Below are 21856 nucleotides of genomic sequence, written 5' to 3'. Positions count from 1 at the left end.
TTTTTGTCTTTTTTACTACAATTTAATATAATACTAATATTCAAAAATCTACGTGCAAAAAGCAAACGTCACCCTTGTTGCGGGACGGATGGAGTATTCTTTTTATAAAAATATATAGTTATAAATTACTATTCATATTAAAGATAAAATAAATGTGCTGATTTGATAGGTAATGAATATAATAATATAAAATATGTATTAAATTTAATTGATAAAATTAATAATGATATGATTTGATTATGAATTTATATTATATTCAATATATATTTTTAAAATTTAATTTATTTGTATTTAAAAAATTTATTTTCTACAAAATAATATATATATTTTATTAAACTATGGTGAAAATTTTGCCAAAATCGAGAAACACATCCTAAATAATACTTTCTTCGTCCAAATAAGAAAGTATATAGTTACTTTTGGTGCGAAGTTTAAGAAATAACATTATTTTAATTATAATAAGTAAGTAAAAATAATATAATGATATTTTTGCTCTTAATTTTGGATATAAAAGTAATAATGTGATGTAAAGTAAGGGTATAAAGTATTTAATATAATAGTTACTTTATAATTAAATATCTAAAAGTAAAAATATATATTTTGTAGTTGGACGGAGGGAGTATATATATACTCCACTTTCATTCATTAAAGATCTATCTATTATTTAAAATTTTTTATTTGGAATTAATTTATTAACTAATAAACTCGAACGAACTCAGTAATGTTGTTACATAAGATAATAAGAGTGTAATTCCCAGCAGCTTCCACGGTCAACTCCGTTGACAAAGTCAACACACAGACACACCCATTATTTAACCCCCAAGTTGAACGGCATTCCGTCCACCCACCCAACCGCCCACCCTCAACCAAGAACAGCTCCGGCGCCGGCGCCGATGTCGGAAAACCAGCTGTACGACGCCGCCCTGGCCGGGAATACGACGCTCCTAGGTGCATTACTCCAGCAGGACCCGTTTCTTCTAGAAAGGGTTTCCTACAACTGTCCCGACAAAACTCCGCTCCACGTGGCAACCATCAAGGCTCACTCCACTTTCGTCGCGGAGGTCCTGGACCGCGCTCCTCACCTCGCGCGCCAACTCGACGCCGGAAAATCGTCGCCGCTGCACATAGCGGCGGCCGATGGCCACGTCGAGATCGTGCGGAGGCTGCTGCTGGCGGCGCCCGGCATGTGCTTGTCACGTGACGGCCAATTCCGAAACCCCGCCCATCTCGCCGCCATGAACGGCCATGTCGCCGTCCTGTCGGAGCTTGCCGAGAAATTTCCCGCGGCCGTCCGGGAAAAGGACGGCAATGGCAACACTGTCTTGCACATTGGAGTTGACGCCAGACAAGTCGAGGTAATATTAGGTTTGTTTGTTTTAATTTTTTTGTTTGAAGTATTTTTTTATTCAAATTAATCTTAATCTAAAAATAATATTTTGTATCTAGTACTCCTCCTTCTGTCCACTTGTGTCACATTTATGTTTTGCGTATTTAATATTAAAAATATCTTTATATTTGTATTTTTAGTATTATAAGACATCTAGTACTACTCCTTCTGTCTACTTGTGTCACATTTATGTCTTACGTTTAATATTAAAAATATTTTTATATTTGTATTTTTAGTATTATAAGATACTAATAAAAGTATTTTTCTATTTTTTTTTCTAGATATAATAATTAATATTCAAAGATAAAAAAAAAATATTAAATATTGACTTTTTGTGATATATTGGAATATATTCTCTCCGTTTCACTCCAAACAGACCCTTTGGAGTTTTATAGTATTAGATTAAAAAATAATAGTATTTTATTTGTTAATTGAAGTATGTAAGAAGTTTTGATATTTTTGTGATTTGATTTTATTTATAAAGCAAATTGTATGTATAATGATATATTTATAATTTAAGTAAAATGTAAATGTATTTTGGTATTAGTATATTACTACTTTTACTAAATATAAAAGAGATATTTTGTAGTGACACGGACAAAAATAATAAAAATATTAATTTGAATTGAGATGGAGATAGTATATTATAAACTTAAAAATTATGTGGAAAATTTTTTTGTTGAGCATATAAAACCAATAATTTTTAAAATTATTTTATAAATTGTAATATATTACTCCCTCCGTCCTAGAATTATAATCTTAATTGGGTTAGACACAAAATTTAAGGAATATTGATATTATATTGGTAGTTGGTAAAAAGTATGGATAAAAATTTTTTTTGCCCTTGTGAGTGTATTAGTGTAAAAAGTAGTGGAAATTGTGTAATAAAATTAAAAAGTAAGGGTAGTTTTATGGTGATATTGTTATTTATGGAAATAAGATTATTATTTTGAGACGGACAAAAAAATTAACAAAACTATTGTATTAAGATAGAGATATTATATTCTTTTGAAATTTTTTGTATTTGTATAAATTGATTTGATCATATGATTTCAAAAAGTTTGTTAATTTATTTTTTAGAAATAATTTTATTAATAGTTGTTTATTTGTATTTTTTATTCCCTCCATAAAAAAACATATGTTTGTATGAAATACACACAAATTTTAATGAATATGTTAGTATTACATCTTTTGATTCCAACATAAAATACTAAATGAAGATTGCAATATTTTCCATAGATTTTTACTTTACTAAAATTTTCTTTTAATTTAATTCATCGTTTTCTCCTCGTCGATTCATTTTCCCGTTTTCAATCGCAATACATCGTTTTACCAAACAGAACAATCAAATCAATTTTTCTACTGAATTTATTTTCTCTACCATTATTTTTTTACAATTCATTCTCTACGTCAAAGGCACCCTTAATTTATTCCTATCTACCATAAAAGTCAGGAACGGGCCTAGATGCATCATATTTATCTATTTGTTAAACTTTCTTTTTGGGATTAACTTATTGTCACCATAGTTACACAATTACGTGTAGGTAGTCGAGTACTTGGCAAGAATATCCGACGTAAACCTCCACGCGAAAAACACCGAGGGGCTAACGCCGGTAGCCATGCTAGACCAATGTATTCCGCGGGACGCAACTTCTTCGAGGATAAAGAACATTCTTACATCGAAATTGCACGACTCGGGCTACGCCAAAAATCAACCGGTTAAATGGCTAACAAAAAAGCGCGACGCCATAATGGTGGTAGCGATTCTTATAGCAACAATGGCTTTCCAAGTCGGGGTTAACCCTCCCGGCGGCGTCTGGCAGGATGACTCTGGCCCAGATTCAAATGGATTGTACCCGCACCGGGCAGGGGAAGCTATAATAGCTCATAACCATCCCAAATCGTTTAAGGCCTTTATGCGCGTCAACACCATCGCATTCATCGCGTCCCTAAGCACGATCTTGCTTTTAATTAGCGGGTTGCCGTTCCGGCGGAGGCTTTTCATGTGGGTTTTGATGGTGATTATGTGGCTGACGATCACGTCGACTGCGGCGACGTATGCGATTGCAATCGCCGTCGTGACTCCCGGGAAGGACCGGAAGTCGTTCAACCATGTCACCGAGATTGCGCTCGTCGTGTGGTGCAGTGTTATGCTGATTCTCTTCGTCGGGAATACGGTCCGGTTGGTGGACCGGTGGCTGCAGAAGAGAGGGGTTGTGTTGTGGCGGCCCAAAATGCCAAAAAACTTGTCTGAAGTGAGTCATGTATGACAGTGTTCGTGTTAGAAGAAAAGACTGATGACCGCAAGATTATTAGTTCAAATTTTATTGGCAACAAAAAGTAAAATACATCTCTTTGATTGCAATGTAAGAAACGGCGTAAGTTTTTTTTATATTTATTCGTCGGTTTACCTAATACTTTTTTAATCATACAATTTTCAATAAATATTACTCCGTTCTGTTTGGGATCTTTATTGTTTGATTGGATATAAATACTAAAAGATAATACTACAATTTTAATTTAAAAGTGAAGTAGATGAAAAATAAAATGAAGATATTATAAAAAAATAATTATTGAAAAATTAATAGAATTCAAAAAAAAAAAAAAAAAAGGAATAACGTTCAAATTGATTATTATTAGCTAAAATAGGATTAATGAAATTATTAGGAAATAAAATTATTTAATATATATAAATTTAATGAATAAACCAAAAAGTAATAATGACGACAATTATTCAAGACGAAGAAAGTATTAAATACAAAATATACATTCTATTCACTCACAAATAATCGATAATTCAACAAAAAATATTATATTTATATTAAAACACATTTCTCGGCACCTAATACAAAAATTACAAAGTGAACATGTTATTTAACATCATATTATGTATCAACAAAGATCATATTCCATAGTACAAAATTTTGATATTAAACAAATTAACTATATTAGTACTATTTGATGAAAACCAAAGAACTATAAGAATAATCTCTCCTTTCTCATAAGATGATTGAACAATTATTATTATTATTATTTTATTTATTTATTTTTTATGACGTGAGAATCCCACAGGCAAACCACGTGTGGCAGGTAACCTGAGACGTCAAGAGTTTAAACCCATGACCTCACGGTTATAAGTCCAACCCAGCTAAAAAATAGGCGTAAGGAGAGAATGAAAAAATAAATACAACAAATAAGATAAATGACCCAATTCCAAGCCTAGCTAAATACAAGTAAGCTTGCCTGTTTTTCTTCTCAAGCCAAGCGGGAGAAGGTTGAGCTTGGCGCGGAGAGATTTGAATGTAGAGTTGGATAAAGCTTTGGTGAAGATATCCGCAATCTGAGCACTCGTCCTAACATGCGTTGACATGATGAAATCTAATTCGTAGTGCTTTATAACCAAATGGCATATCATTCCAATGTGCTTCGTTTATCTCGTGATACATTAGATTCCTAGTGATGTAAAGGGCCGATTGGTTATCAAAGTGTAATGGTCTTGGTGTTAAGACATGAAGCTTTAGAGCTTCAAGTAAATAAGAAATCCGCACCAATTCACACGATGTTGTGCTCATGCTCTGATATTCTACTTCCGTGGAAGATATAATCATCCTAGTTTGTTTCTTTGCCTTCCAAGAAATTAAATTATAGCTAAGGAAAACACAATATCCTGTGATAGATTTTCGTGAATTAGGACATGTTCCCCAATTAAAGTCGCAAAATCCTGATAATTGTAATGAAAAGTTAGGGTGTGTTTTTTTAGGGAGGTTTGAGAAAATTTTGGTTTGAGTTTGGTGTTTATTTGATTTTTAGGTAGGTTTGAATTTATGTGTTTCTTTAGTGTGTAGATTTGGTTTGGATTTCGGGAGTATTGATATGTATTTATTTGATAGGTAGTAAATACAATAATATATGTGTGTATTACATTTAAATTTTAAAAATTAATAATGGTATGATTTAAATATGAATTTATATTATATCTACATATGTATTTTTAATTTTTTTTTATTATAAAAAATTTTATACTCTACAAAATGACATATATATTGTATATATTTTATTAAATTATATTATTATAAATATCAAATAAATGAAATATTTGGACTGTATTTATGTTTTATTTTTTTTTAAAAAAAAAAAACAAAAGTGCAATTTTTGCTGTCAACAAACCGGGCTTGCAGAGAAACACACCCTTAGATCTTAGAACAAAATTGTAACTCATAGATCCTTTTAGATATTTAAGAAGATGCTTTGCAACCTTCCAAGGAGGCAGCAAAGGTCTGTCCATGAATTGGTTGAACTGTTGGCAGGCAAATGTAATGTCAGGTCCTGAGAAATTCAAATACAACACTCTATAAATAAATCTTCTGTGCGTTGATGGATCCTCAAGAGGATCACCATTGTTGCCTAAAAGTTGCAGCGAAGTCAAGCCTGGCTTAGCCTCAAGCATTCTCATATCTTCGAGTATGTCATGTATATATTGTGATTGAGATAAAAGTGATCCCATAATCATGTTATTGAATTTGAATGCCAAGAAAGAAGTTTTCCATCACCTAGATCCTTGATGGTAAAAGCCTTACGTGGATAATTTTTGCCGCTTTGAACAAGCTTATGAGAGGATCCGGTTCAGGGCCGTCCCTGGGCCCGAGCGAAAGGGGCGATCGCCCAGGGCCCAATCTAAATTGGGATCCATTATTTATTTATGTTATATATAAATTATTTATATATAAATATTATTTGACATTAATGTATTGGTACAATTGCATGGCTTGGTAGTTAAAAATACTTTAAAAAATAGCATGAATTCCTTTTTACTTTAAAAAATATTTAATTAAACTCATTTTTATATTTTTTTGGTGTTGAGAAGATGACTTTTCATCTATATTTTTTGTATGGCAGGGCAATTTTTAAAATTTATACTATAAAAATACATATTTTTTTAATTTATATTTTATTATAGGTAAAAAATATTATATATATATATATATATTTAAGGGCTCCTAACTTTTATTTTGCACCGAGCCCTTCGAAAGTCAGGAACGGCCCTGATCCGGTTAAGAGAATGTCATCCACATATTATGAGAACTATAACATCAGATCCTTGAGTCTTGATAAACAGATAGTGATCGTGAGGATACTGTCAAAACCCAAACTGTTGCACTTTATCATTGAGAGTTTTATACCAAATTCTTAGAGCCTGTTTAAGGCCATAAAAGACTTTCTCAATCTGCAAAATTGATTCAATGGCACATAGTATCTATGATGGGGTTTAAGATAAAGTTCCTCCTCCAAACTTCCATGCAAAAAGATATTATTTACAATTTGTTGAATAGTCTTACTATGACACTCTTTGCAATATGAGCAAATGATTCACCAAAATCCTCACCATACTTCTGTAGATAGTTTTTCGCTACAAGTCTAGCTTTATATTTGTAAAGTGTCCCATCCGTAATCCTTTTAATCCTATATATCCACGTACTTCATATATTTGATGTGTTAAAAGGGTATCCAACTTCCTCGAGGAAAAAAATTGTCGTGAGGCAATGTTCTAGAAGGTGATGTGCTTAGGCCAAGACACATATCTTCATAGAATGTGACATTCCTTGTAACTCTTATCTTCCTTGTTTCAATATCAAGAACTTTGTATCCCTTTGTTTCATGTTCATACCTTACAAATATTCATTTGGTGGCCCTCTTATCTAGTTTGAACCTTGAAGGATTGCATTATCAGCGAAGCATAGACATCCAAACACCCTTAGATGATTTGGGGGTTGTATTCAATTAAGATTAAGATTTTGTTGGATTTTTTAAATCTATGTGTCTTTTAAAATCTGAACGTATTCAATTCAAATTTTTTTAAAAGTTCAACAATCCATACACTTAAAAATCTGTAAATTTTATTGGATTTTAATAAAAAAATTATGTATAAAATGTACAGTATAAAATCTCTCCTAGAGATTTTGACGAATTCTTAAAATATGTTATTATTATTATTATTCTTATAAGTGATAAATATTATGATAATAATTATTAATATTATTATAATATCTTAATAAAATAATAATAATTTCAAATTTTAAAATATAATAGCATCTATATTTTTAACTGAAATTTTAAATTAATTATTATTTTTTATTGCATAAAAAAATATCTAAATAAATTTAATTGAAAATAATATAGCGAGGATGTGAACCGAGTCGATTGCCAATGTGATATTATTCCTCTCCATATCCATTTTATCACATTACCATTTCACATTAAATTTGCTAAAATAATAATACATATACACATAATAAAATTATGCTACAATTCTAATAAATTAAAACAAATTAATATATTGAATAATAATATCAATAAAAAATTAATTTTCAATCCTATGAAATCTATATAGATTTATAAACAATCTAATCAAATCTATAGGAATTCATTTAAATCAATACATAAATCCATCAAACTCTGTATATATTTTGTAAATTTTCTAAATCCACAAAGATCCATAAACTTTTTAAAATCCAATAGAATCTTAGAAAATCCCAGATGAACACACCCCCTAAAGTTGTTCCCTATAGCATAAAGTGAGGTGATCTCCACTTCTTGGGAGCAAGTTTATAAGATGGGTGGCTGTAAGGCTTCACCCCATAAGAATGTTGGTAGGCCTGAGGTATCTTACCACAGTGAACAAGTGCTGATGTTCTCTTTCTATTCTGTCATTCAGTTCAGGGTTGTAAGGGCAAGTCCTTTGGTGAGAAACATACCATTGTTTTGAAGCAGTTGTTGAAACATATGACCTATAAGCTCTCCTCCATTGTCCGCTGGCACCATTTTAACATGGGTTTTGAACTAATTCTACACAAGTTTCACAAAAATATACCAAATATAACAGGAGTTTGAGATTTCAGCCTTATAAGGTAAATTCAAGTAGCACGGCTATGATCATCCACAATGGTGAAAAAGTATCTACTTCCATTAGTAGATGCTACATTATAAAGGCCCCATACATCGAGATGTAAAAGCTCAAAACAAGAAGTAGCATGAGATATGACAATTTCTTTTGCTTAGCCTAATGACAAGTGTCACAAAGAACGTGAAGTTTAGAATTCGAGGATAAATCAGACATATGTGTTAACACTTTATTGAAGGGTGGTCAAGTCTGCATTGTCAAGGAGAATTTTCAATAGGTGTTAAGTAATAGAGATGCCCTTTTAGTCTTCCTTTTTTCCCAACTCAATCTTGTTTTGTCAGTCATGTATTGAACAGAACTCAACCAAGAAGTTTACACAGACATTAGAATCTTGACACAATTTGTGGATAAAGATCATAGTGTGTAAATTTGGGAATGAAGTAGTGTTGTTCCATTGGGCAAGTAAATCTTGGCTGGTGTTTTTAGAGGTGTTAGACCTTGAAAGTGTTTCACATTGTTACTTATACGGCAGGTGACACCGGAATCAAGAACCCACAAACCTGCACACAGACTTCTCACAATGTACATTCACAAATTCATTATTCGCTTGTTCTGCTTCAAACATATTGAACTGTTCAACGGGGTTGTTCATGTTACATCTAAACATCTTTTGCATTTCCCTTTTGATCATTTCAGCAATCGAGTCGGGTGTCGTATTAAGCTTCTCATTAGAGTCATTCACCTTTGATTGTATGTTGTGAACAAAGTGACTTCCCTTGTTCTCATTTTTTCCTTTTTCTTAGATAGACTTAAACCAATCTAGTGTCCCATTCAGCTTGAAGCAAGTGTTCTTTGTATGACCTCTTTTCTTGCAATGAGTGCAGAACAGAATTTTCTTTCTAAAACTTTCTTCTTAAACTGTTGGGTGAGTTTTTGAGCACTCATTAGTATAGTGGAGTTAAGAGTCATGTAAAGTGGCTTGAATCTTCTGTGTTGTTCAACACTAGCAAGCATGGTATAGATTTTGTTCATTGAAGGAACTCATTATATTTTCAAAAGATTCATTCAATCCAATTAGAAACTCCATTGTTTCCTGCCTTTCAACATATTCCTCAACATCTTTCTTACTATCTGAAATTGGAGAGACAGTGGAGTTCATCACATAGCTTCTATTTCTTGGTGAAGTAAGCAGCAATGGTCATATTCCCTTGAACTGTACTAGCACGTTCCCTTCGTAAACGATAGATTAAAGGTCCATTACATTGACCATACCTTTCCTTAAAGCATAATCCACAGTTCATAGCTAGTGTTCACATACCCGAATACATCAGTATAAGAGTTTTGTTGGCTTAGGAATACTTCCGGTGATGAAACCTTTTTCCCCTTTTGCAGCCAAAGCCCTCAAAATTCCTCTGCTCCACAGCAGTTAATTTCTATCGGTGAGTATGTGGTGATTAAGATCATTCCAGGATGATCGGTAGACAAGCTGCTAGAGCTGTCAGTCTTTTTTTTTTATTATTCAAATAGATTGCAAATTGCAATCGACGGAAAGGAAAGAAGAAAAAAAAGCAGGAAACAAGAAGAAAAATCACAGCGGATTGCGTTAAACCCGCTCTGATACCATGATAGAAACAAAAAAACTATTGAAATGATCTCTCATTTCTGAAAACGAAAAAATAAATACAACAAACAAGAAAAATGACCCAATTCCAGGCCTGGTTAAATACAAGCAATCTTGTCAAAATCTTCACATTATTCAACATCTTATGTAATTTGCGACAATATCTCCTATATAAATATTCAACATACTGTGTAACTTAATACATGCATAATCATTTTCAACACAACGTTATTTATTTTTATCAGCGCTGGATTTGCTTCCAGGGATCAAATGAAGCAAAAATGAGATGCATTTATATGGAAAAATCTACGAAGAACAAATTATTTCTGCGGCTACCAACCGAATGGTTTAGATATAAATAATGACTGTTCTAGCCATGCAAAATTCATTGCTATAGTTGTATAATTTCAAGGAAGACTAAAAGAATGCTTTCAACCTAGCACAGCTGCAGCAACTTTGTCGCAGCAAAAGAATTACCTGACACACTGAGCTCATATTGATTTTCCAAAGGACTCGTGAACAATCTCGTACACTGAGATTACATTTTCTATGCTCAACAAGACAATGATGCACCACTCCAGCAGATCCGACTTACGGTTTTGGAGCACTTCTTGGAGGAAATGAATGTTATGCTGCAGATCATTTGTAAGAGGCAATATTACCGACAGTTCTTGCATATTTTTTACACTAAAACAAATGAAAGTTGTGCTAAATTTTAGTGGCCTCAAATTTAAGGATACCTCGACAAATTTTAGCTTATAATCAAGGTTTCCAAATCGCTGAGTGACCTCGTATTCCTCGCGAAGGTAGTCAAGTATTTGTGCATATTTTGCATCTCTCCATGCAATTTCTGATCTGAAGATTGGAACTTAAATTAAGACAAAACAAGCCAATTTCTGCTTAAATTATTTAGACGAGAGGATAATGTGAGTGGAAAGTTGCATTTCAAAGTTTGTCACACATCACGGTTACCTTTCGAACAGCCCGACTTTTAGAATTACATCAGCTATATTTGAATTAGCCTTTCCAACCAGTTGAAACAGCTTCTTCCGGTCCATGGTGAAAGTGCCAGTTTTCTCCATTCCCCGGTTGATTTCTGCAAACTCTTCAACCATACCATCAACCTAAAAGGAAGGAGAGATTATTAGCTTGTGAGCTTAGCTAACATTAGCTGTAATTTTACGACAGCAATGCTGTGTTCTCCAGGAATAATACTTTTAAGGAAAACCATGGATCTGTTTGGCTGTGTTTTTTTATACCAAGTTTCACTATTCAATGGTAATTTATTTTTTCTCTCTCTAAAAAATATCACATTACATTTATTTTTTATTTAATATATTACATTTAGGAATTATTTTTTATTTAAAAAATTACATTAAAGATCTATTTATATTATATCAAACAATCGTTTCAATTAAAATTTTTACTATTCCTAAAACACACAAAAGCATCAATACACACCAAACCAAACAAACTCTATGTTTTTGGTCCCGCCAGTGGATCTCTTATCATATTAGTTATTTAGTTGGACCCTATATGTAAATAGTCTAATATATTTTTCATCGTCAATATTCTAGTTTTTCGATGATGGAAAATTTGGACCTATTTGTAAATAATCTCATATATAGTTTATCATCGATATTTTTGTTTTTTGGTGATGGAAATTTACACATGACATGTGTGCTGATATGACCTATTGACGCTAATGCAGCTAATTTCCAGCACTGAAGATCAAGGTTTTGTTTATAATTTTCAAATCACATTTGGCAATATTAATCAACAATACATTTTTAAAAGAATTCACATCAAATACTTATTTTTCATTTAAAATATTATATAAAACATATATTTTTTGTACTAAATATCACATCCAATACATATTAACATCATATCAAACATCTATTTTTTATTCAACTTTTTATTATTCCCAAAACTCAACAACTAAACAAATTCCAAACATATCTAAACACAACCCAAAATATTTACAAAGCATGAGATAATGTGAAACCACAGCAATGGCGGCAATCACACCTACGAGACCAAGTGCAATTTTCCCATTTTTTAATTAATAGAGCAGAACAATTATGCATCTTTCATTACCTGGGACACAAAATAATCCAGAGCAATGCTTTGTCCGAGCACGCTACTAATCACACGTATGCTATCAATGTCCAGATTTTTCAACACAATGTAATCTACGCCTCCCTGCATATCCTCGGCCAACAAAGGCTTCTCTTTTATTGCATAATCTGACAAAACACAAATAATTTGATCATATGCATGACAAAAACACAAGAACTGTATGGCTGCAATATTCATTGTGTGAAAGTTCTGAGCAGATGAAGAAGCTATCTTAATATGGGCGAGCAAAGCAATAGTATCATACCAAGACACATCATTGGACAATTAAAGAGAGCATATGAAGCACAATTAATACAAATATATTTACAAAAATTGAGAAGGCAAACAAGAAATCCCTCACCATCTCGTCTCATCTCAGAAAGCAATCCAGAGCCATGTCTTCGAACAGCTTGCAGGTAGAAATCAATTTCATGATCCCCCACATTGAACAGAACTGCCGAACCATATTGGAAGACAATCATATAACTATGGGAACTCACATTCCCATTAACTACACCGTGCTGAAAAAAAAAAAAAAAGGCTTCTTCATGAGGACAAGACCACAAAAAAAAGATCCCTAAATTTTGATAATGCAACTACTGACTAATGTTTTGAGAGTGTCACAAAATGCGTTCTGAGTCAAATGAATCTCCTTACATTTTGCGATGGGAAATCACAATATCTAAGGGCAATGAAATTCGAAGAACGCGAGCTTGGAGGGATGACATTTCTAGAATTCTCGGCTTGCATTCGCTTCAAATCAACACTGCGAAAACCATATATCTGAGAGACAGGCAATCACAAATGCAACACCAAGGGGAACAGTGAGTGCAGGTGATTACATCCCACATGAAGCAAACAAACATGATCAAGCATGAAGTTACACCAGAAAAACTTAGGGTGGGTTTGGTACAGGAAAATGGACACAAAGAAATGGAGAGAAATGCATATTTAGAAATACATGGTGTGTTCATTTGGTAATATTTTTACTATTCAACTTTCACAATCCTTTATAAAAATATAATATTTTATCTAACAAAACATCACATCCAAATTACTATGCAAAGCAAAAATGAAAAACCAACACCAAAATAAAAAATTACCAACTAAACAAACCATATTGCTCCGAGGATTCCCGCCCCACTAAAACTTATCCGATTCGTCATCTCCTCCTAACCAATTTATTCTCTTGTTTGCTTTTTTTTTTTTTTTTTTTTTTTTCATCCATAGTTTTGTTAAACAATGGAATAATTCTCATTCGAAATTATATTATCTACTATCATTTCTAGACAATCCCATGCTCTGTAACAAACACACTCTTGGGGCAATCTTTACTCACAAATGCCATAGTAAAATCAGTTTGTTGTAATCCTATTCGCTCAGTAATTGTCTATGGTAATCCAACAAAACAACATCACATTTTGAATTTCACAATAATAACATGAAAGCAGTATATGGAACCTCGATAGCAGACAGAAATCACAGATCCACAACAACAAAAGAAAAGAACTTTAACCTTTACTCAATCATAAGATTTAATACCAATTGAAACCGGAAAACTGAACAAAAATAGAACCACAAATATCGAAACCAATCCTTTGCAAACAATTGAAAAATAGTTGAACCTCGTGCACAAGAAGAAAGCTTTCACTGGAATCTTCCCCGCCTCGTCCTTTTCCAGTGACTCCTCTTCCAAGAAGTAATTCGGATTGTAATCACGAACATTGGCATCATATTCGTCCGCGTAATTTGGGGACGGAGATGGAAGCGCCGAAAATGCCCTAAAATTGGCGAAATGGCTTCTAGGTTTCGGAAATTTGGGTAAGTTTGAGGATTCCAGAAATGTGCCCCTGCGGATATTGGAATTATTGAGGGCTTTGGATGCAGATTTGATGCTATGAATTATAAGGGAAGCCCTCCATCTCCCCATTCACTGGATTCTTTTGCAGCGAGTTCCTTCCTATGTCGATCAAAATCCGAAATCGTCCTTCTCTTCTCCTCCTCCTCCACCGCGCGTTTGATCAAGAAGACCGTTTGGTTTCCGGTTGAGATCGATCCATGTGCTGACGAATCAAAGCTGCGAAAACAGAAACGCCGAGGCTCGAGCTCGACTCCGAGTGGGGCTATAGTTGCCAACCTTGATTAGGGTTCTTACTAAATTGCTAATAACAGAACTGCCCAAACAATTATTATAAAAATAAAAATAAATATAAATATAAAAATAAAATACCGGCCAAACCAAAAAAAATGTGAGCTTATTTTGATATTTGAATTTTGACTCGAGATTTTGGATGTTAAAAATTTTGAATTAAAATAAAATGTAATAAAATTATATTTTTTAATATAAAATTAATTTTTAATATAATATAAAAATAAAAAATAAATATTTAATTTAATAAAATTTTATAAAAAAAAAATTGATAAATAATAATTTTGTTATAGAATCCCACAACCGAACACACCTAAAAGAACCGAGAGCGAAATGGGCGAGCGATTCGAACTGCTGTTTGTATATATTAACTTGAAAACGACGTCGTTCGGAGGTACCAGTCAACCTCAGTTGCTGAGCTGATACTATACTGCTCGCAAAACCCTAGCAAATTGAAGGTCAATTGAACAGATAGATCCAAGTACAGGGATTTCAAGCATAATTTTGGTTTGTACAAATGGCTACATCTGGGGATTTTATGCTTTCAGCGGTTCTGAATCCATACAAAGTTGCTCCGATTCGCGCTGCAACACAAGTTCCTCCATCTAAGGTTTGTTTTCGCCTTCGTTTTCGTTTTTCCTTTCCCCATTTACTTGCATGAATATTTGGTTCTTGTGGATTACGCTGTGATCGAATGTTGAGATTTGTCGATGTTTGATTGAATGTGATGCTGCGGAGTGTGATATATGGTATCCATTTTTATGTTCTTCAAAGTGCAGAAATATTTATTCCGTAGGGTGAAGGGGAAGTATGTCTTTATGTGGAATCGAATTGGTTAAATAATTGGGCAAAAAAAACGAAAGTGAACTGGCTACTGATGACGTCTTTATCTGATATTCACTCATTTCGTGTCGACACCACTTGGATTTAGCAATTTGCTTCTCGGATATTTGATGTTTGGATTCAAACTGATCAAGCAAGTTGCTACATTGATAATTTGACAAAAGAAAAACTGATGCAGTGTGCATCCTACCTTTAGTGTTTTCAGAGGTAGCTATTGGGTTGTTTCTGCATCAATTAGCAGATTGATCCTCTGTCCTGTGATCCTGTGATTGCTGGCAGAGCATGTATTGCTTGTCGCACTAAGTTGATTCCTCTCTATATTCTGTGGCTTCATTTAGTTTGTAATTTATGAACAACAATTGCAGGGGTAAGGACAGGGACAGGGACAGGGACAGGGAAGATAACTTTGATCTTGCTTCACATTCATATGTGATTTTTAATGTACATTATGATTTATTACTCATTCCTTTGTGAATTTTCCGAATCAGAAAGTAGGATTTCTAGATTTTACATCTTCAACTTACCGACGATCACATTGCACAGTGCCTTCCCCCTTCAATTTACCTGAACCAAAGGGTATTTAGTTTAAATGGTAGTCGGCCATCTCACATAAATCTGTATTAGCGAGAGGGGTCTCATGTTTGAATTTCCAGCGCCTTCCATTAATTAAAAAGTTTCTTGTGCAAGCCTCTGTAGAAAGAATCTTGTGTTTCTTTTGATGGGTTTAGAAAATTTTGGTTTGAGTTTGATATTAAAATAATACAAGATGAGATGTTTTGTAAGAGGAAAAAATGTATTTTTTTAGGAAACGCAGAGTCCAAATAGTATAAATATGGAGTTTGGAGGCAAAAGAAATAAACCCGTGGTTTTTCTTTTCGAGATATATATATGTATGTGCATTTTTATTTTTTTTTTTCTTTTTTATATTTGAAAGAAGCCTGATTATGTATTGTATTACAGGTAGATTTCAGTGTGTTTGCTAACGGGACTTCGAGTATTTCCAAATCAGTACGCTATTGTCATATCAGTCGGTGTCACTCAGACAGGGCTCTCGGAAATCTCGAAGGGTATAAGCTGTCGCAAGACACGGAGACCTTCCTCCACAATACGATCAATATGAGCTTCTTCGAGCGCCTAAACTTGGCATGGAAGATCATATTTCCCTCACCATCGGAGAGAAGAAACTCCAATGCGAGTGTCGCGAAGCAGCGCCTGAGAATGATTCTGTTCTCCGATCGATGCGCAGTCAGCGAGGAGGCGAAGCAGAAGATAGTGACGAACGTGGTGAAGGTGCTCTCCGATTTTGTCGAGATCGAGTCTCGTGACAAAGTTCAGCTCAGCGTCTCGACTGATCCCGGCCTCGGCACAATTTATTCTGTGACTGTGCCGGTGCGACGCGTGAGATCTGAATACCAAGCTGAGAATGACGGGGCGACTATAGTGAATGTCGAGTACAAGGACACGGGGAAAACGAGCGGCTGCGTCGACGTGAAATTCGATTTCTATATCCCACAGTGAGTAATCGAGAGAGAAAGAAACAGTTTTGTGGCTGCCATGGGAATATTTGGTTTGCTTGAGGAGTTCTATGATGAAACTTGAGAGGCTGAAATTTGTACATATTTTTCATATTTCTTTTGGGTTGTCTAAGAAAAAAGATTGTCTGAAGTAGACTTAAATGAACGTTCGAACTGTCTGGGTTTTGAAATGGAATCGAAATATCGAATTATTTTAGGGTGAGTTTCTTTGAGATTTGGAGTTTTAAAAAATAAATATATTTTCTGAGAATTGAATCCAAATTTCAATGAATGTGAAAATATTTTATGAAAATTAAAAAATTATATTATGTTTATTATTAAGGGTTTAGCGTCATAAAATAGATTTGATATAAACATATTCAAATCTAAGCAACACAAAAATAACATAATATATGAATAAGTTCAAATTTTAATTTAATACTCCTTCCGGTCCACTTCTCAAGTTCACATTTTTTTTTTGTTACTTATTTTGTCACTTTCTTTTTTTGGAAAATAATTATACACTTTAATCTTATTTTTAAAAATTTAATTTATAATTTTAATTATACTAATCAATTATCTTAATTTTAATCTATAATTATTTTTATTATACAATAATTATTTTCACTAATATATTTTTAATTATTTATTAATTATACTCTCCTAATTTTTGTGTATACGATAATGCGGACAAAATATCTGGACGAGAGAATACATTCAAAAGGATTGTTGGGTATGGGATTCTCAACTTTCTAGTTGCCCAGCCCCTTTTGTGCATGTTTTAGTTTTAATACGAAAGAAATTTTAAGATATTTCTCTGTCTCAATTCAATATAAAAAAAAAATAATTATACATTAATATTAAAATATTTTTTATTTTTTATTTAAATTATAAATATATTATAACACATACAAGATCAAAATGTCTAACTTACCAATAAAACATTATTATATCTAATACAAAACCTATAATTTCTTTATAAAGGAACTGAGAAAGTATAAAATATATTTTGTATTTATAATGAAATACAATGAAATATTATGTAATTTACTATTTAAAAAAATAAAATAATACTATTATTATCTAATAATATAGCGGCCGCCATATCGTGTGTTAATGGACAGCATACGATATAATTACAGGCAACACACAACATGTACATACACTAATATAATACAAATACAACACGTAATATTTTTTACAACACACGTTGTAATTAGGAACAAGCAACCTATATCTTTATTAGAAACAACATATGATGTATGTAATATAGACATGTGTTATCTCTCTGTATTTTACATGTGCCAATTTAAAACCTTCACCTATATATAATTTGAAAAAATGATTAATTAATTATTTTTGAAAAGCAGGCAGCTAGCTTTGATTTTTCTTCAAGTTTAAGTAAGCATCGGTGGGTCCTCTCATATCCTATTGGCTATGAGTGAGACTAATCAGTAATTAAACATCATTCATTCCTAAACAACACTCTTTTGTTTTTGTTGTTTCTTCGTAGAATACAATTACGACTTTATTCATTTTTATCAATCAGCCAAGCCATGCCATGGAATGCAATTAAGAATTTCTTCAGAATCACTCTATCTATATATCATCAATTAGTTAATCAGTTGGGATGGGATGGTGTGTTTCTATATTAATTAATTAACTAATTAATTTATTGAATAAATATAAATACTATCAGAAGTGCAGATCTTGACCTATATCATCCATCTTGCTCGTGCAGATGATCCCACCCCACATGATTGGTAGTTTTTTTTTAAAAAACGAAAATTATTAATTTGAAAAATAAATAATAATAATAAATGGGCGTATATGTTTTGGTTGTTTTAAATTAAATTAAATTGTGGCGTTGTCATATAATTTCATTGTTGTAATGTGGAAGTGGAAGTGAAATTGCAGATGAGATATGCATATAGGAAGGAACAAGAATAGGATGAAATAAAATCTTCTTCGGGTGCCATTAATGTGGTTGTTGGAACATATGTATACATACATATATATATATAGAGAGAGAGAGAGAGAGAGAGAGATGATGCTGATTTATGAGTGAGTCCATTGGAAAAGGACACTGCAAGAAACACACAGCAAAATATCCCAAATTTAGGAGGTTGCCAACGGTATTGTAGTAAGCTGTAACCCAAAAATGCCATTTCTCTCTCTAAAAGCTGTCCCTCTCTCTCACTCTATTCATATATAGATAGATAGATAGGCAAAAGCAAAAGAGATTGAATTTCAAAGAAGAGAAAGAAATCAAAGCCAAATCCTTAATTTGTCTGTTCCCCTGTCTCTCTTCTCCTGTTGTTTTTTTCAGCTTCACCTTCAATTTGCCATGTTATGTTTTGTTTTGTTTGGAAGATTAAATGTAGATTCCCCTCCCATCCATTCTCTTTCTTATTCTTTTAGAGATGGATGTTCTTGAGAAATTCTACTTGGTTTCTCTCTTTATTTATGAAATTTCTTGTGCCAAAATGCAGTACAGATCAGATCAGATGAGGGAGGGAGGGAACTAAAGCTTGAAATATGAAAGATACCTACTTACTACTTCATCTTTTACATAGTTAGCACCAAATCAAATCAAATCAAATATAATCTAATCTTCTTCTCCAAATCAATTCATTATTCATATTTTTTCTATGTACAATGAGAAAGCAGGGATGGCAACTTCCTTACCATCCACTCCAGGTATCCTCTCTCTCTCTCTCTCTCTCTCTCTACACATTCTATTTATGTATGTCTTGTGTGTGTGTGGGCAGGTAGTGGCAATAGCAGTGTTTTTGGCACTGGGATTTGCTTTCTATGTATTCTTTGCTCCTTTCATGGGAACCCCATTCTTCCAATTCATACTTACTGGGATTTACACCCCTCTTGTAAGTCCATACTTAATTATCTACTCTCCTTTTTTACCCTTTTTTTTTTTTTTTTCCTAACTTCTTTATTTAAAAAAAAAAAAAAAAACAAGCTGAGTGAGATCTATGTATACATACCTATCTCACCATTTGGCAATTCTCAGATGGCATCTGTCTTCGGGCTATACATTTGGTGTGCTGCAGCTGATCCTGCAGACCCCGGCGTCTTTCGATCCAAAAAATACCTTCATTTTCCTGATAATAAAAACAATGCTACTGAATCGACACATGATCATAATACTGGAAATGAAAAACACAACCCCTCACTCTGTCAGAGCTCCTGGTTTCCTACCATCCCGGGTTTCTTGCTGTGTTCTTCGTATCTTTGTTATTCATGTAAAAATTCGGCAGATCAACAGGGAAGTGAAGAGGGGATGTTCTACTGTAGTCTCTGCGAAGTAGAGGTTTTCACATACAGCAAGCATTGTAGAGTTTGCGACAAGTGTGTCGACTGCTTCGATCATCACTGCAGGGTACATCATGATTTTACCATTAGTTAAATTTCTGCTGCCACACTAGAACAAGATCAGCTAATCAAATGATAAGCTCTTTATTTGCAGTGGATAAATAATTGCATAGGGAAAAGGAATTACCGGACGTTCTTCGCGCTTATGGTATTCGCCCTTCTCATGGTAAGTTGAAGCATCGAATTTCAATAGAATGTATTGCATTCGGATCTTTTTTTTATTAAGCCGGACACTGACAGGACTAGACCTGGTCTGTGCTTTTTGGACTTGAGATTACAGCTTGTACTCCAATGGTCGACCGGAATCTTTGTCCTGATCCAGTGCTTTGTCAAGAAGAAGCAATTTGAAGAGGACATCGCCTCCAAGTTAGGGAGCAGCTTCTCTGTGGTTCCTTTTGCCATTGTCGTTGTAAGTCTTCTGCATCTTCCACGCCATATCTGTAAATGGAAAGAATTATTTATGCTTCGTTTCTTGCAGGCAGTGTGTACCTTCCTAGCCATGGTTGCTACGCTGCCACTGGCTCAACTCTTCTTCTTTCATGTTATTCTGATCAGAAAGGTTTGCACAAATTATGCATAAAAACAGTTCGTTATATGCCAAGAGGAAAACCGATATCTTCTAGCTAACAATAGCCACAATTGAACGATAACAGGGAATCAGCACGTACGATTATATTGTAGCTCTGAGGGAGCAAGAGCAAGAAGCTGCTGAAGGTCAGAATAGCCCCCAGATGTCTACACTCAGCTCTATCACGGGCCTAAGCAGTGCGAGCTCCTTCAACAATTTTCAACGAGCAGCATGGTGCACGCCCCCTCGCCTGTTTCTTGATGATCAGGTGATTATATATACACATATATATATACACACACACACACGCAGACACGAACAAACACAGAATTACTTATTGTTATTTCTATCTGGTTATCCTGCAGTTTGACGCAATTCCTCCAGACAATGCATCTGTTAGTTCATTAGGGAAAAGAACAGCAATGGAGGAGCCATCAAAGAAAAAGAATGCCGCACCTATCAAGATCAGTCCATGGGCATTGGCTCGTCTGAATGCAGAGGATGTCTCAAAGGCTGCTGCCGAGGCAAGAAAGAACTCCAAGATTCTACGCCCAACAGAAAAAAAGCATGAAACAGCATCTTCCCTTGAAACAAAAAGCACCAGTTTAGACAGCAGCAGTCGCAGGATCTCCCTGAGGCCCAACGATGACAGCCTTCCCATATCCGAGCCTGTACATAGGATTGCAACAGTAGAAGGCAACACAGGCCATGCCATCACTGAACCTGCACATACATTCAGGAAAAGCCACACTATGCGATGCTCTGTTAGGAGCAGTAACTATTCGTCTCCTGAGAGTAGTTTAAGTTCTCCTGAGATTTGCCCTTTGAATGATGCTTCAACATCGGGAGCCAAATCAAAAAGGAGAAATTCATTGTCAAGATCAAATAGCAATGACTATGGTGAATCCAGTGGAGAAGACAGTGATCACGGCACTAGAAGAATCCTGCACAGATCAGCTAACTGGAGAAGCCTCATACATGGTTCCGACACTGTTCAACAGTATGAACCTACATCCAAGCGTATGGAAGAATGAACACAGGTGGTTATCTACAGCAGCATTCTACGATCAATTTTGTGCCCACTAGGAGGGAATAGGCACGAGACAGATTCAGTTCTCAGACAACTGTCTTCTCAGCTGCCAAACATGTTTTCGAGACACTTTTTTGCTTCTGAAAAGATTAGGATTGCATAGTCTTATGGCATCTCGCCAACAGATGATTTTTTTTTCGTTGTAGAGAAATGCAAAACAACATTTTTTTGAAGTGTAACGCAAAGAAAGTGTCCCTTGCTCTTATTCCTACGTGTCTAGTAAATAACTTAAGGACTAAAAAGCACATATTTTCTTCTGGTTGATGGACATTAGG

At 34.0% G+C, this 21856-nt stretch overlaps 4 protein-coding genes across 6 annotated transcripts; 3 read left to right on the top strand and 1 right to left on the bottom strand.

Annotated features, from left to right (window-relative positions):
- Positions 1-853: 853 nt before the first annotated feature.
- LOC127263821 (ankyrin repeat-containing protein ITN1-like) lies at positions 854-3836 on the top strand. The gene is made up of 2 exons (XM_051293056.1): positions 854-1355; positions 2932-3836. Exons 1-2 carry the CDS (start codon positions 894-896, stop codon positions 3655-3657), a joined length of 1188 nt encoding a protein of 395 aa, XP_051149013.1. The 5' UTR covers positions 854-893; the 3' UTR covers positions 3658-3836.
- A 6141-nt stretch (positions 3837-9977) lies between these two features.
- Positions 9978-14197, bottom strand: LOC127264168 (protein RETARDED ROOT GROWTH, mitochondrial). 2 transcript variants are annotated; one of them, XM_051293593.1, is made up of 7 exons: positions 13653-14196; positions 12685-12793; positions 12389-12548; positions 12007-12155; positions 10879-11030; positions 10647-10761; positions 9978-10538 (listed from the first exon to the last, which is right to left on the bottom strand). In XM_051293593.1, the coding sequence occupies exons 1-7, from the start codon at positions 13955-13957 to the stop codon at positions 10398-10400; spliced, it is 1131 nt and encodes a 376-aa protein (XP_051149550.1). In that variant the 5' UTR covers positions 13958-14196; the 3' UTR covers positions 9978-10397. The 2 variants fall into 2 exon arrangements, 1 of the variants encoding a protein (XP_051149550.1); XR_007841635.1 differs by having other exon boundaries at positions 10392-10538; positions 10647-10774; positions 13653-14197.
- A 293-nt stretch (positions 14198-14490) lies between these two features.
- On the top strand, positions 14491-16750 carry LOC127263427 (cell division topological specificity factor homolog, chloroplastic-like). The gene is made up of 2 exons (XM_051292439.1): positions 14491-14786; positions 15980-16750. Exons 1-2 carry the CDS (start codon positions 14694-14696, stop codon positions 16535-16537), a joined length of 651 nt encoding a protein of 216 aa, XP_051148396.1. The 5' UTR covers positions 14491-14693; the 3' UTR covers positions 16538-16750.
- Positions 16751-18651: 1901 nt separating this feature from the next.
- Positions 18652-21845, top strand: LOC127264029 (probable protein S-acyltransferase 22). Of its 2 annotated transcripts, XM_051293364.1 has the most exons (8): positions 18652-19233; positions 19305-19418; positions 19562-19930; positions 20018-20089; positions 20204-20332; positions 20402-20482; positions 20577-20759; positions 20857-21845. In XM_051293364.1, exons 1-8 carry the CDS (start codon positions 19192-19194, stop codon positions 21523-21525), a joined length of 1659 nt encoding a protein of 552 aa, XP_051149321.1. In that variant the 5' UTR covers positions 18652-19191; the 3' UTR covers positions 21526-21845. The 2 variants fall into 2 exon arrangements, with proteins under 2 accessions (XP_051149321.1, XP_051149320.1); XM_051293363.1 differs by having other exon boundaries at positions 18653-19418; positions 20857-21844.
- Positions 21846-21856: the final 11 nt, after the last annotated feature.

This window comes from Andrographis paniculata, unplaced genomic scaffold (assembly GCF_009805555.1).
Source record: "Andrographis paniculata isolate CXL003 unplaced genomic scaffold, ASM980555v1 Contig69END, whole genome shotgun sequence".
In the NCBI taxonomy this organism is placed as follows: Eukaryota; Viridiplantae; Streptophyta; class Magnoliopsida; order Lamiales; family Acanthaceae; genus Andrographis; species Andrographis paniculata.
The sequence above is the reverse complement of the archived record's forward strand: the minus strand, read 5'-3'. Positions and strand labels throughout refer to the sequence as shown.